Raw genomic sequence first — 15,144 nt, 5'->3', positions numbered from 1 at the left:
GTCAGCAAGCAGAGGAAGATTAGCACGTATTCAACACACACACACAAAATAAATTTCTAGCTAAGTTTTAATTTCATGCCCTATCTTCTATATCAATTAGACAATCTATGCATAGAGAGAGATGTATTAATAGAAAATACTACTTGTAGAAGAAATTGTACATAAAAACAAGAAAGGACATTTTTCATACACTCAAAAAAGTCCAGTGATGACCCAATAATTCCACTTCTGGGTATACACCCCAAAGAATTGAAAATAGCATCTCAAAAACATGTCTGCACACTAATGTTTGTAGCAGCATTATTCACAATAGCCAAAAGGTGGCAGCAACTCAAGTTTCCACGGACAGATGAATGGATAAACCAAATGTGGTCCATCCACACAGTGGAATATTATTCAGCCTTAAAAAGGAAAGGAATATCTGATACATGCTATAACATGGATGAACCTTGAGGATATTCTGCTAAGTGAGATCAGCCAGTCATAAAAAGACACATACTGTATGATTCCACTTATATGAGGTACCCGGTATTCAAATTCAGAGACAGAAAGTAAAACAGTCATTGCCAGGGACTACAGGGTGGGGAAAATGGGGAATTACTGTTTAATGGGTAGAGAGTTTCAGTTCTGCAAGATGAAAAAAGTTCTGGAGATGAATGGTGGTGATGGTTGCACAACAATGTGAATGTACTACTGAACTGTACACTTAAAAATGGTTAAAACACTCAATTTCATGCCACGTGCATTTTAGCACAATTTAAAAGAAAGTAAGTCCAATGAGTGCCATGCCACTGCTAACAGGAGAGGTTCATGCTCGCATGGAGGCAGTGTGATATGGCCTCTGCTGACAAGAAACTGTCCCTTTAACTCCAGACAAGAACACCAGTCTGGCTCTCACCTGATTTATCTGTAGAATCTTCAAATTCCACGAGGAAAGAGTACCCGTTATTCCAGATGTGGAGGCAGGTGGCCGGGTCATAAGAGATGGTGAGCGGTTTTAAGCCAGGATCATACACGCTGTCCCTCCACCGGATGTTGATGGGCGACTGGTGCTCGCCCGCCGGGACCAGGTCCACGCTCTCCCAGAGTGGGTGCACTAGGAGAAAGCACATCCGGGCTATCACCAAGATGTCCACTATCTGGGATCACACACCAGGCAATTCCAGTTGCGGAGAGCCTGTCGAGGCCGATGGAATTGAAGTCTTAGGAATTATCTGCTCAGGGGCATAAATGACTGACCAAAGCAGAAGACAAAGCAGTCAGAGAGCAGCTTGTAGAGAAGTGGCCTTCTGCTGTCTCATCAAGCTAAAGCGTCTCAGGTGACCTTCTAATTTCACCTAAACCGAGTGACACCCAGTCCTGCGATAACAGCAAAATGCGTGGAGACGAGCGCCATGTGGAATAGGCTATTCTCAAACGAGTTCCTTCTCTTTATTGATAATTTTCGGAGCCCAACCTGCCAAGCCAGCTTTAAATACAAATACAAATTAATGACATTTTCAGTACTGAACTTATTTTCAACAAAGGAAATGAGGGAAGAGGAGGAAGAATTTTTGGACAGAACGTTCAACCAAGCATGGTAAGGTTTTAATTGGTTGGCTAGTAGAAATAAAGGCTTGCGTAGCATGCATCCTGTAATCTAGCTTGCTGTTTTGAAATTTCTGGAATCCTAGACACAATGTAATATTATAGGCTTCTGGTTGAGATGGGGACACACTCTAGGGTTTTGAAAGACTTAAGAAAGATACCGATGAATCTGGGAAGGAAAGGAGTAATTTCTTCTTAATTTGAGAAGTGTAAGTAAGATGTTCAGAGTTTGGGGGCCATGTCATACCATGGAGGAGAAAGAGGAAAGTAGGGGACACAGAGACCCCTAAGCCTTAAGGAGAGACTCAGACCCTTCCTGAATCACAGCAGAGAAGTATGTCAGAGGGAAGAGACGCAGAGACATTGATCCCATTGGAGGGATTATACGGTCCCATAGAAGTGCGTCTGCTGAGTTTACCTCCCATGTAAGCGAACTGTGAGCACGAGGCAGCCATCCTGCAAAACCTGGGCAGAGAATCAGCATTGCTAAGGTCCCTGGAGTTCTGCTTGGGTAGCTGCTATAAATTCAAAATCCCAGCCTTAGTTTTTTGTTTGTTTCGGGTTTTGTTTGTTTGTTTGTTTGTTTTTGGCAAAAATGGTACCAACATAGAGCTCTCCTGAGAGTAGCCCAGTGCTTCTCAAGAGGAGTGATTCTGCCCCAGAAGACATTTGGCAACATCTGGAGACATTTTTGGTTGTCACAACTGGAGGAGAGTGCTGCTGACATCTAGCGGGCAGAGGCCAGGCACGTGGCTAAACACCCTACAGCATACAGAATTATCTGGTCTCAAGTGTCAATGATGCCAAAGCTGAGAAAGCTCGGTCTCTGCAAACTCGGAGCGTTCTTTTTTTTCCCTCTATTTCTTCCTATAACACAGTACTGTCTTCTCTCTGGAGAGATCCAAACCCAATGTTTTTACTTATGTTTCTTAGTATAAAAGAACTTGCTCCTTAGAGAAGAATTTTCTGTTTCAGAAATCTCAAATGGAAAATGCATTTGAACTAGTACAATATATTAATATTATAATCTGATTAGGATGCAAATTAGAAACCCCTAGAACAGCCCTGATTCAGATTTAAAGATGCCCAGCACAAAGAGACCTTGCCCCCTCTTCCTCTCTGAGATACTCAGACCTTGGCTGAGGATTTGAGAATCACCCTTCAAAAGCAATTTACGAGGGTCTCCTGTGAAGACCAGGGGAGAGGTGGAATAATGAGCAGATGCCTGACACGATGCCCTCTTTCACCCTCCATCGTTCCCCACTTCCTTCAGGAAATGGCCAGAATCTACTCTCACACCCACATAAACACTAGCCCAAGAAAACCAGGCCTATTCCTCCAATTGCTCTTTTATGACCATAACACTCCTATCACTTGATGCCCTTCAGTTCACAAGTTCGGCTTCCAGAAGGTTTTCTCCACTTGCCCCCCACGACCTCCTTCTTTACAAACCCAGACCATTTCCCCACTAGGGGGGCCCTTGGTCACTGTCCCCTTAGTGAAGCCAGCTTTTGCCAAGGGCTTGTTTTGCTAAAGATAAATTCACATTTTTGTTCTCTCCTCCCTTCCTCTTCTGCCATTTTAACCAAATGCAGATTGAAATGATTTCTTCGTAGTTGCTCATACTGTCCCTCAAAACAGGAAGATGATTAAGTGTTCTGACCACAGAGCCTTCATTTTCAGGTTCTTCTTGTTTGAGGAAAATGAAATAGAGTGATTTTATCAACCATGGTTTAAGTGAGCAAAGGGACACTGCCATTACAAAAGTGTCACTAATTTATTCCTGATGAATAGCAAAAGCCCTTTAGATTCCATAGTGGGGATGTGCTCTGTTTTAGTTCTTATTTATATCACTAGTCCTGGCTTTGATTTATTTTGTGCTGGCACCACCCTATGTCTCCAGCCTCGGAGGTGTCCCTCTTTCAGTCCTTGAAACATAGAAAGGTCACTCTAGCCTTAGCCCCTCAGTTCCTGCTCCTCCTCCTCAGAGATCAATTTCCCCTGGTTCAGCTCAGGGCTGGCTCCTATTATTAGCTTAATTACCACCTCTTCAGCAAAAGCGTCACCTCCTCACCTCTCAGACTACCCTCTTATTATATGACCCCCTCATTTTTTAAATCACAGCATCTGATCTTTTCCTTCAAAATATTTATTACCTGAGTATAATGATAATTATATGCATATATGCTTAATTATCTGCCTCCCCCACTGCTCTGCAAGCCCCATGAAAAACTGAGCTGGCTTTTTATCACTGCTTCTGCATAGAATGTATAAGATAAACAGCATCACTGGGAGAGTTTCATTCTCCTTTTATCTTTACTGATCACATTATTTCTTCTTTAAGGATCTTTCAGATTTCTCGCTGCCTTGCCCATGACCACCAGCCTAGTTTAGACGCTACATCCCAGACTTTATACAATGTCTCTTGGCTGCTTTTCCTCCTCTCTCATTCCATCAGCTTTCCTAAATGACCACCTTCAACGTGTTCTTCCTGAGTTAAAGACTATATGTCAAGTCCTAACTTCTGTGTCCAAGTGCCAAGGTTTCCCTAATAGGAACGCACCTCACCCATCTCATTTCACTTCTCCTCATTCTTCCCAAAGTCTGGTCTTGCTATGCTATCCCAGAACTCGGCCATGCCACTCCCCTTGGTCAGCCAAAGTGAGCAGTACTGTAAATGTAAAATACCCGCTGGGCTTTGAAGACTTCATAAAAATAAAGAATATAAACTATCTCATTCATGATTTTTATATCGAGTACATGTAGAAGTGATATTATTTTGGATATATTGGGTTAAATAAAATCGACTAGTAAAATTAATTTCACCTATATACTATTTTTCACATATATTTGCTATATTAGTAGAAATAACTTCACAAATCAACTAAATTTATTTATTCTTCCTCCCCCCCAAGTTGTACTGAGGTGTAATTGACATACTATTTGTTCTCTTTTAAATGTGGTTATTAGATAATATAGAATTGCCTATATGGCTCGTATTTGTGGCTCACATTACTTATCTCCTGGACATGGTTGCTCTATACCCTCATGAGCTTTTTCTCCCCTGCCTTGCCCTGTACCGTCCTTTTTCCTGAGATGCGCTGTTCCCTCATCTAACTGAAGACCATCCTAGTAGGCCTAGGGCTTAGCGCAGTGACAGGATACCCAGGGACCCTCCATATGACATTGCTGAGGATGATCACAGAATCACAAATTGTCTTCTCAGAGCATCAGGGCTGTAAAAGGCACTTTGATGCTGAGCCCAGATAAGCACAGCATACACATGCAGCTTCCTGGTGGTCAGTTCAGGGCTATTTGTCACTTCCTTGTAGCTGCAGATTCCCCTGAGGCCCTTAATACAATTCCAAGGGGCTTTTATTCGGTCCATTGTTTCTCGAGATTCTTTGAAAGTTAATGGAAAACAACACAGTCTTGGTATCCCAGCCTATATCATCTGGGGATTAACAGAATTCTTTGTGAAGACCTTGCAAAACAAGCTTTTGAATACTGTTGTTCTCCAGGCTTTATTTGTGTTCTTTAAAATTAACTGCAGAAACAAGACAACAACCTTCTAACACAGTTCAGTTATAATATAGACCAGTCCTGTTAAATAGAATTTTCTGATAATGGAAATTTCCAATATGGTAAGTGAGAGCTACATGTGGCCATAAAATTTTCATAAATTTATATTTATTTACACGTAAATGTAAAGTGTATTTATATGTAAATACACATGGGGCTAGTGGCTACATTTTACACAGTGCCACTCTATTCCAAGGTGTCCTAAAAAGAAATGTTTCTCTTCCTTCTAAAATTAGGGAGATCATGAACATTAAGAATCACTGGAATAATAACAAATTTGTACCATTTCCATTCTAGATGACATTCTTTATATTTCACTAAATAAAAAATTAACATTATTAAATTAATTTTCTTACAGTCTAAGATCTCATGCCTAAATTTTTTCATGTGACAATTAGGTTAACTTTCACTAGATGATACACTAAGTGAAATGGATTTTATCTTCATCTTGGGTAACAGGTGCAGGCTTTCATCTTTATTATATTACTAGTCCACAAAGTTAGGACTGTCAACAGTTATTGTCTGCTACTTGAGATGACAGCCAACAGCAAAGCAAATTGCCAGCCAGTGATTACCTGGGGGGAGGGTGGGCAGGGAGGGTAAAGCACAGAGCACAGGGCTCCAGAGAAACGCTGCTTTCTGAATTTGCTATAACCTCCTCCTTTGTGTACTTCTTATTCTGCTTCTCCCAATCTTAAAAATGGTCAAACACATGAGGGAGGCACTGAGCCTGTGATGATGATAAAGATGCTGCTGCTGCCGCTAACAATCGTAGTAGCAGAAGTAGCTGCCAACACTGAGTCCTCACTGTGTGGCAGGCACTAGCTAAGGACTGTACACGTTACCTTTTCTCTCTCTCAACAATCTTGGGTCATTCTTGGTCACAAGTGTACACTGGGCCTTCTGCTGGGGTACTGAGCTTCCAGAAACAATGAGAACTGTCTTTACAACTGAACAGATGAGGGAGCAGGATATCTGAACAGGACAAGCTCAATGGCCCAGGTCAGCAAAGACTATAATATTCTCCTGGTGAAAACAGGGAGGGACAGTGTAATATGCCAAAGGCAAAATCAAATGGTGACTCACCTGTTTCTTGTAGTAACTTACAAATAAGAATATTTCATCTGATGTAGGAAATTAATCAAGGGGAGCCCCCACCCTCCAAGTCACTACTTTTTGGTTTTTGTCAATACTTAAAGAAGCGAACTATCTTAAAGACATGAGCATATTGGATTTTAGACATTTAACTTTCATCTTTCTGTAAGTATAAACAAACAAAAACTCCAAGGAAAAACCCCACTTTAGTAACTACATAAACATGACTGTTTTTTTCCATTTTAAGCCTCTGACCACAAAGTGCCAGCACTGAGAATGAACCAGTCTGGGCAAGATGTGGGCCTGCTGGCAGGAAGCCACACCCAGCAACCAGAAATTTATTATGACTCTGGCCAGTTCATCTTAATGAGAACACAGTCAGTGTTGGAGGAAATAAAATAAACTTACAATAAAAATATATTTATGAAGCAGTTTCAAGGCAATGGATTTAGCTAAATTGACGTTACTAATGAGTTCCTTTTCTTATGTGCACAAGGGGTCAAAGAGAGTAAACGCAAGGAGGCAAAGTTAAGAAACCTAGAATTTTGAAGCCAGTCAACATTTGAAAACTGTGTGAATTCATGGTGAATAGTGGGAAATATATAAAATATACTTCATCATTTCTTTAAACTCATCTCACCACCAACACACACATTATCTTCTCAGTGGTTCTCTACCAGGGTTATTTTGTCCTTCAGGGGACATTTAGGAATGTCTTGAGACATTTATGGATGCCATTCAACATCCACAGTGTACACTACTGCCCCCGACAACACAGAATGACCCACGCCCCAGTCAGCAGTGTCTCGGTGGAGAATCCTTGCACATGGACATGGACGGTAACTTGTATTTCAGGAGGGGAAGGAGATCGAGAGGTTCCAGGGAAGACCATGTGCTGCCTCACTTGTTCTTCTGCGTTTACAGCAGAGCACACACGTGGCAAAGTGGTCAGCTAGAAGTAACTGCAATTTGTAACTAGGGATGAAATATTCCAGAACATGAAGCTACTGAGCTTGCAAACATTAATATGCAACTTCCAGAACGTTAAGATTCAAAGAAATAATTTGCAGTCTGTGGATCAACATTAGCAAGGAGATAATTGCTAACAAGAAACAATAACAGGTTCTAAAGTATTTGAAACTGGGACATCTTCCTTTTTCTATTTTTGCATGACATCATTCTAACATGTTAAAATTCGTCAAGAAAAAAACTTTCCAAACCTTATTGTGGTAATCATTTCGCAATATATACACGTATCAAATCATCAAGTTGTACCCCTTAGATTTACACAATGTTAAATGTCAATTATATCTCAATAAAGCTAGGAAAAAAAGAACTTTCCACATTTCAGAAGACAAATAGAGAAACAAGTAGCTATTTTCAGTTCTTATGGCATATAATCCCACTCTGGAATGCCACTGACATAGTATGTGCAAACACTTAACACACACGTGATTCTTAGGAAACAACCAGCCTTTCGCTGTGTTTAAGGCAGTGGTGTACTCACAGGCTCGGTTCCGGGTTCTGTAAGTGCAGGTGTAGAGGCTGCAGGGCCTCACTGGCATGGACCTCGGAATCTGGAATCTTCTCCACGGTGACTTGCATGGAGAGGCTTGAAGAACGGCCCTCAGACAATTCATTATCTCCATCTTTAGCTTGAAATCTTGATCAGTTCCCAAATAACTTGCAGGAATCTAATAACCTAGAGGCAGGAGGACAGAGGAGGAAAAGCTGTAAACAACAGAGATTGACAGCATGTGGAAACTTCTAAGTAGGACAACATTCAGAATTCAGACTATTAGTACACTGGGGGTCGGCGGGGAGGACCCAAATGAGAGTCAGTAGTTTATCCAGTCTTGTTCCTCAAACTTACTGGTCTCCCCAGGACCTCAGACTGATCTGCTTCCCTCGTATGCACTTCATGCTCCTGCCTGCACACCAGCCATGTGCCCTTTAGTTCTTCCAAATTCCGAGGAAGCTCCCTCCAGCTGGTGCATGTACTCCTCCTTCCCCCAAACCACTCTTCCTCCATCTGTGCCTAGTTAATTCCTACCCTCTCCTCAGGTGATCCACTCCAGCGTCACTCCCTCAAAGCCTGCCCTGACCACATGCTCACCAGGTGAGCCTAGCGCCCTCTTCTCCTTGGTCACCGTGCTTATCTCAGTTGAATTAAATATCTGATCAGGGATGTACTTTACAACTCCATCTCCCCAGCATCTAAGCCCCATGGTGGTAGGGACTGTGTCTGTCTGTCATAGCTGCATCTCTTAGGGACACAATGCCTGGGACATGATGGCTGCTCAGTGAGGATTAGTGGAATGACCTGAGTGGTGAAGATGTTGATCCTAATTTCAAGAACCCAGAACTGTGAAGTGACTGCCAGCATGTTCTCAGACAGTATTAAGTGTTTTTCTTTTTCCTAGATGCCACCATCACCCATTTGTAATTTTGAAACACTTTTAAATGCTTGTCATTTAAGAGGAGGGTCTCATACCCTACCTATAATATCTGAAGGATCCCCAAAGTCCTTCCTGCCTAATCTGAAAGAGGAACCTACTCCAATATGAACCTAGCCTAGTCTCACAGGGATGAGAATTCTGCCAGCAAACACTTTCAACATTCACTGTCATTTCCTTTGCTCTAGGCACCGTGCTGGGATGCAAAGATGTACAAGGCATGAACTCTACCTTCCCGGTGTTGCAATTTCTCCTCTTTGGAGCCTCTTGAAATGCACATCATATGGGAAGGGAAACACAGACCAATCCAGCTCTCAGCAGGCGTTAGTGCCTCCTCACTTTCTACCTTCAGCCTACTGGAGGCCTCCCAACAGTTTGGCAATGCCGGGGCGGGGAGGGGGGGAAGACAGGTGACAAAAGGCACAAAAAGAGACATTGAGAGAACACTAAGGCACAGGTCACTTACTGACATCAATATTATTCATTCACACCATCTTTCCAAGAAGAATGTTAGATACAAAAAAGCACATGATGATCCCCAGTGATGCTGAGCAAGGAGGTATGCACTCTGATTTCATCCTCCCCTTGCTTCATGTCTTTCACTATTAATTGGCTCTGAACTAGCTCTTTTTCCCCGTACTGCTGCCCTTGACCCTGCTAGATCTGAGCTAGAGGGGAGAAGGCTACACCCAAGGGGAAGGAGAGAAAAATCACACCCGATGTGTGTCCAGTGAAAGCAGGAAGCAGAATTACTTCCTATTACTACCCTGAGAGGAACAAGCGCAGGCTCCAGGTAGAACTCTATAACTGCCTAACAACAAGCTATGTCACAGACAAGTATTGTAAAATGAAGGGTGGCAAACAGCCAGCTTTTCAGCCTGGTGCCACGCACTCTGTCGTACGCATCACTTTGCCATTGAACACACTGAACTCAAGAGGCAGAGATGCACCGTCACATTAGAGAGGACTGGCAGGAAGTTCACGAATCCCACGGAGACTCCTCACCTGCAGGCCTAGCTCTCCACCTGCTGTCTTCAGGCCAGTGTATTAATTTGAAACAAAGTACCATCATCTGGCTGGCTTAAGGAACAGAGATTTATCGTCTCACAGTTCTGAAGGCTAGAAGTCTCATCTCAAGGTGTCGGCAGGGTTGGTTCCTTCTGAGAATTGTGAGGGAACTATCTGTTCCCAGCCTCTCTACTCAGGATGGTTAATTTTATGTGTCAGTCTAGCTAAGCAGATGTCCAGGGTACACAGTGGAAGGTGGAGCTGGATGGGGATTTGAGATTAATTCGGGGAATATGAATGTCCAAGAAACTGGATGACTTTCTGATGTTATTTCACGCATATAGGATGAAGCACTGATGGCTTCTGATGACTCTGTCAGCACAGCACAGGCTGGATGGGAGTGGGCAGAGTGGAGCCAGGAACGTCAGTGATGAGGTGAGTCCTTCAACCATCCTTCATTCACTCCATCACTCTTTCGCCCTTTCATTCATCAAGACATCAATGAAACATCTATTAAATGCAAGAAACTGTTCTAGGCTCATCAGGGGACTAAAACAAAATCCCTATCCTTGTAGAGCTTACATTCTAGTAGGAGGAAACAGACAATAAACAGCAAGTGTATAAATGAGTAAATTATGGAGAAAATTAGAATAGGCTCAGTGAAAAGTAGAGCAGGGTAAGGTGAATTTGGAATGTTGCACCTTAAAAAGCTTCTCAGGGCAGGCCTCAGAGTAGGGCAAATTGAAGGGAAGACTAGAAGGAGATGAGGGAATTAGTCACGCGGCTATCTAGAGGAAGGGCATACATACAAAAACATAAATATATAATGTGCAAATATATATAAAAATATAAACTAGTGCAAAGACCCTGAGGTAGGAGCTTGTCTGGCACATACAAGGGACAGTAGAGAGGCCAATATGGGCAGGAGTGGAGTGAACCAGGAGGAGGGTAGTAGGACATGAGGGCAAGAGATAATGGATGCCGATCAAGTAGACTTCTAGGCCACTGTAAAGGTTCTTTCTTTAACTCAAGGTTTCTTAACCTCGACATTGTTGACATTTTTGACCAGATAACTCTGGTGTAGAGGACTGGTCTTTGCATCGTAGGATGTTTAGCAGCATTCCTGGTCTCTACCCACTTGATGCCAGTGACACCCTCCCTCCAACTGTGACAACCAAAATGTCTCCAGACATTGCAGATGTCCCTTGGAGAAGGAGGGGTCACCTCTGATTACAAACCATTGCTCTAAGTGAAATGGGGACACAATGGAGTTTGTGTGCAGCGGGACAGAATCTGATTTGCAGTTTTAAAAGATCATTCAGGGCGCCCTCCTAGAAACTGACTGGGATGGGAGGCAGGAAAGAAGCAGAGAGATCATTCAGGATAGTCCTGGCGCTGGAAGTAAGGATGTCACAGTGGACGTGGTGAGAAGTGATTGGGTGTTACCTATATCTTGGAGATACACCCCATAAGACGTGAAAGGAAGGAGTCAAGGATGACTGGAAGATTCTTGGGCTAAGCAACTGGAAGGATGCAGTTGCCATGAACTGAGGTGAGGATGACAGTGTGTGGAAAGGTTTTGGGCGGGAAATCAGTAGCTCAGATTTGGGCATGTGGAATTTAAAATGAAACTCCAATAATCCAAGTGAGAGACTATGAAGCACTGGACTAGACAGTGACAAAAGAGATGTACAAGGTACTTTGTATTCAAGAGATCACCATTTTGATAAAAAACAGAGGGTTTGGCACTCAACTGGAAGACAGAAAAGGACAGGAGATGAGGAAGGCCTTGTGATTTTACAGCTGGAGTGGTGCTGGTGGTAGGATGAGGACGGATCCCTGTACAGAGAGGCAGAACCTGGCGCGAGGAGCAGGTGGGAAGGGGAAGATGGCACTCTTACTGCTAACCACCTTGGATTTGAGGCGCCAAGAGAGCAGGCGAGGGGAGAAGTCTAGGAGAGAGTCGGCAGTGCAGCTCTGGTGCTCAGGAGAGGTCATGAGGCTAGAGACAGAAGGAAAATCTCCTCTCCCCAGGAGTAACGGGCGTATAGAGGGGGGCTGACAAAATAGAGTGATTAAGGAGGCCAAGAGATGGTGAAGGAACAGTCAAAGGCAATCAAGGACGGAACCGAGCATGGAAGGTCGGGCGAGCAGGCTTCCCGGAAAATCCAAATGAACAGAAACTCAAGTTAGCTAATGCTAGGCTACAACACCTGTAACAACACAGAAGGTTGTTTATGTCCAGGCATATGCTTCAGGAAGAAAGATGCTTATCAGAAAAGCGTTTATGAATTTGCACCTAGACTATAAACTGCAAAATTTAGCATTAAATACATACTAATAGCCATTATTAAATAGGCTCCAGGTGAGTTCTGGAATGTATAAATGTAGAATGTATTTTCTCAGTAAGTTATATTTTGTAGTACAGGCACAGGAAAAATAGGTAACACTGAATGAAATTATAAATGTTTTATATTATTATCAACCATTGTCTATGAGCAAGAAATAGTTCACTAGAAGTTTTAGACCAAAAATACTTCTCTTTCTCAAAAGCACATATTCAAAATAAAAGGATTCTAAATACATAAAACAATGTTCATGTTGACAAACACATTCAATAATTACAAGTCAGCTGTGGCCTTAGGGCTTTAAGAACAAAATTATACACCAAGATATAAAAATATGGACACTTGAGAGAACAGGTGTATACTATTTAAGGCCAGCACTGCTGCCTAAAGCCAATGATGGTTGTTAAAATAATTTATCAAGAGGTGATTATTTACCCACCTTACCCAGTGATCTCATAAACCCCAAGCTTGTGAAACCACAAATAGTGATTAATCCTCAAACACAGCACACAACAATGAACTACTAGCACACATTGCTGGATTTCACAATCTGTCTGCCCTTAAGTCTGTCCATAAAGTTGGGACCATAGGCAGGATGGGTCCCAGGGAAGGTAAACTTTGTGTGCTATATGCTCTTGCTATCACTGATTATTTATGTATGTCCTTGGGTTTTACTTAAACGTACCTTATCTGCTGTTTTGCAGACTTACAAATGTGTGAAAAAAGAAAAGATTCTAAAAGCCCTTTAAAATAATTCATAAACCATGTATTTATTGAATGCCTCGGCTAGAACTCTGCCTGATCAAGCTATTTATACATATGCAAAACAGACACCAAAAAAAAATTACTTACTAAAGGTTACAATTGCATTTTGAAAAACTCCTTGATTCTTACCAGATCGCCCCTTCATTTTCTCACCTCCTGATTTAGAAAGGAAGTCAGCCTTTTGCAATTCTCTGAAATTTAAATTCGAGGGTATGTTTCTATGTCTTGATTGAGAAAGTTCAGCATCCTCCTCTCACACACTTCTTCCCTGAGAGCATGATCCCAATCTGGGGTTGCCAAAGGTTTCAAAATACATTACTTAACCTGGTTTGTGTGCTGCAATTAACTGCCCTATAGCAGCCAATGAAATGAAATGCATTTCCCTCTTTTCATCAGATTTCCCCAATAGTCATATTTAATCAAAGATCGCTCAACTTTTATTGTGTTCCAACCATGAGTGGTGGCAGCCTTTTGCCTGACTCCAGAGACAAGAGGGCAGGTGTGTACAAGCACAGGAATGGTGCTCTTGCTGCTTTCGCCCTTTAGGTGAATTTTAGTCCTGGTACTGAGTTTACAATTTCTGAGTAAAGGAAGAAAGCTCTAGAAAGCTGAAAGGTTTCATTTCCAAAATACTCAAGAACAGTGCAGCTCTTTACCAGGGCCCAGAAGGGAGGGCTTAACTTTTTGGTTCACTGTAGATTCCAACGGAGGCTGAGAACAGTGACTGCTCTGAGGTGTGTGCAGGGATACTTATGGTAGGGTATGGGGCAGACTCTCTCACCAGAGAGTTCTGACTTCTCTCCATACGCCAGCAAGAGTTTTTTCTTTTTTTTTTTGGTGAGGAAGATTAGCCTTGAGCTAACATCTGTGCCAATCTTCCTCCACTTTATATGTGGGTCACCATCACAGCACAGCTGACAGTAGTGTAGGTTCGTGTCAGGGATCCGAACTGCCAACCAGGCCACCAAAGCGGACCGTGCCAAATTTAATCACTATGCCATGGGGCGGCCCCCAAGACTTTTAAATAGCAGAATGGAGACGACCAGACTGTCAGTAAAGGAAAAAGGGCAAGGAGAAAAGTGTGGTTTTCAGTAGCTGACAGAGAATAAATTCTACCCAAATTAAGGTATACACATCTTGGTTATCTCCCCATATTTTTCAAACTTTCTCAACAAAGATAAACGAGGTAAAACTATACTGATAATATAATAATATAACATACCAATATATATTGTAGTATATAATATATAAGTAAATAAAAATATTATATAATTATAACGATAATTATAATAAACGAATTTCCAGCAGCCTCAGAGCAGTAGCTCTTAACTCATGCCACAAAGAATCATAGCCACCAACAACGTTTGTATTTTGTAGGTTCTTCCCCTCCAGCTCTGGGGCACAAAAGAAAAAGGATAAAAAAAAAGAATTGAGGAGTAGAGAAGGCTCAGAATTGCCCACAAGGGACAGCTATGCTGTTGCTGTTGACCCCCTGCCCTGGGATTGGCTGTGAACCTGCCCATAACCCTCGGCATAGGCAGGGGGAAGATCAACAATGCAGTTCTGAGTAAGTCTCAGCTTGCGGCGTCTCAGTGTCTGGAACTACAACCACTTCACTTCCCCAAGTCTCTGGGACAGCTGTTCTACCTTTAAATAGAATTCTAACCGGAGTGTAGCTATCTGGTGATCCTCATAGTGGAGGAACAAGAGTAGAGTGGGGAAAGAGCGATGCCTTGCCTCCTCTCGCCCATTCCCCAGAAAAACCCCGCCGGGACTGTGGGCCTCCTCGCGCGGCCCTATCGCAGCGCGTAGCCATGAGGGGCAGAAGATCCCTGTCCTCTCTGGTAGGCTATGACCCCCTGCTGACCACGCTCCACACAGCAGCGCTCCCTTACCAGAACGTTTCCCTGAGCGCGAACCCCTCCGCTCGCTACCGGGAGAGGCTCATGCGCGCGGCCATCTTGGCTACGCCCCCTTGCGCCTCGCCACGCCCCTCACGCCGGGAGACGTCATTTCGCTTCATACGTCACGCCAGCGTCCACCCGGCCCACGTCCCCGACAAGGCCTTAAGTCCCGCCCTGGCCACGCTCCTCGCGTCGGAGCGCCAAGTTGCTGTCCACTCAGCCAGGATCTGGATTTCCCCCGCTGCTCTCTGCCCTGGCTATATCTCTACTGCCGTCCCTCCGTGCCTTCAGGCGCGCTAGCTTGGCCCCGCCCCTGCTCTCCGCCTAGGCCCACCCTTCAGAGCTGGACCATCTTTGTCAGGCCCCTGAGAACGGCAAAGCCACGCCCCCACATTGACG

At 43.3% G+C, this 15,144-nt stretch overlaps 2 protein-coding genes across 15 annotated transcripts in view; one reads left to right on the top strand and one right to left on the bottom strand.

Moving 5' to 3' along the window:
- Positions 1 to 15,135, bottom strand: part of LOC103545821 (carbonic anhydrase 5B, mitochondrial-like) — a 26,057-nt gene extending 10,922 nt beyond the window's left edge. For 3 of the 13 annotated variants that reach the window (XR_011535804.1, XR_011535810.1, XM_070603770.1), the window contains exons 1-3: positions 14,737 to 14,907; positions 7,772 to 7,966; positions 899 to 1,096 (exon numbers count right to left, since the gene is read on the bottom strand). Coding sequence is in view for 3 of the 13 variants with exons in the window: in XM_070603770.1 (XP_070459871.1) it covers positions 899 to 1,096; positions 7,772 to 7,913 (340 nt within the window). In the remaining 10 variants the exon portion in view is untranslated. Of the gene's footprint in view, positions 1 to 898; positions 1,097 to 7,771; positions 7,967 to 8,951; positions 13,129 to 14,736 lie in introns of all 13 variants that reach the window. The other 10 variants (XR_011535805.1, XM_070603771.1, XR_011535806.1 and 7 more) reach the window with 9 other exon arrangements.
- CLTRN (collectrin, amino acid transport regulator) overlaps positions 15,009 to 15,144 on the top strand; it is a 42,743-nt gene continuing 42,607 nt past the window's right edge. For both annotated transcript variants that reach the window (XM_070603767.1, XM_070603768.1), the window contains exon 1: positions 15,009 to 15,144. The gene's annotated coding sequence lies outside the window, so the exon portion shown is untranslated.

The sequence above is a fragment of the Equus przewalskii genome, chromosome X (genome assembly GCF_037783145.1).
Source record: "Equus przewalskii isolate Varuska chromosome X, EquPr2, whole genome shotgun sequence".
NCBI lineage: Eukaryota > Metazoa > Chordata > Mammalia > Perissodactyla > Equidae > Equus > Equus przewalskii.
Note: the sequence above shows the minus strand (reverse complement) of the source record. Positions and strands in the feature narration are given on the sequence as shown.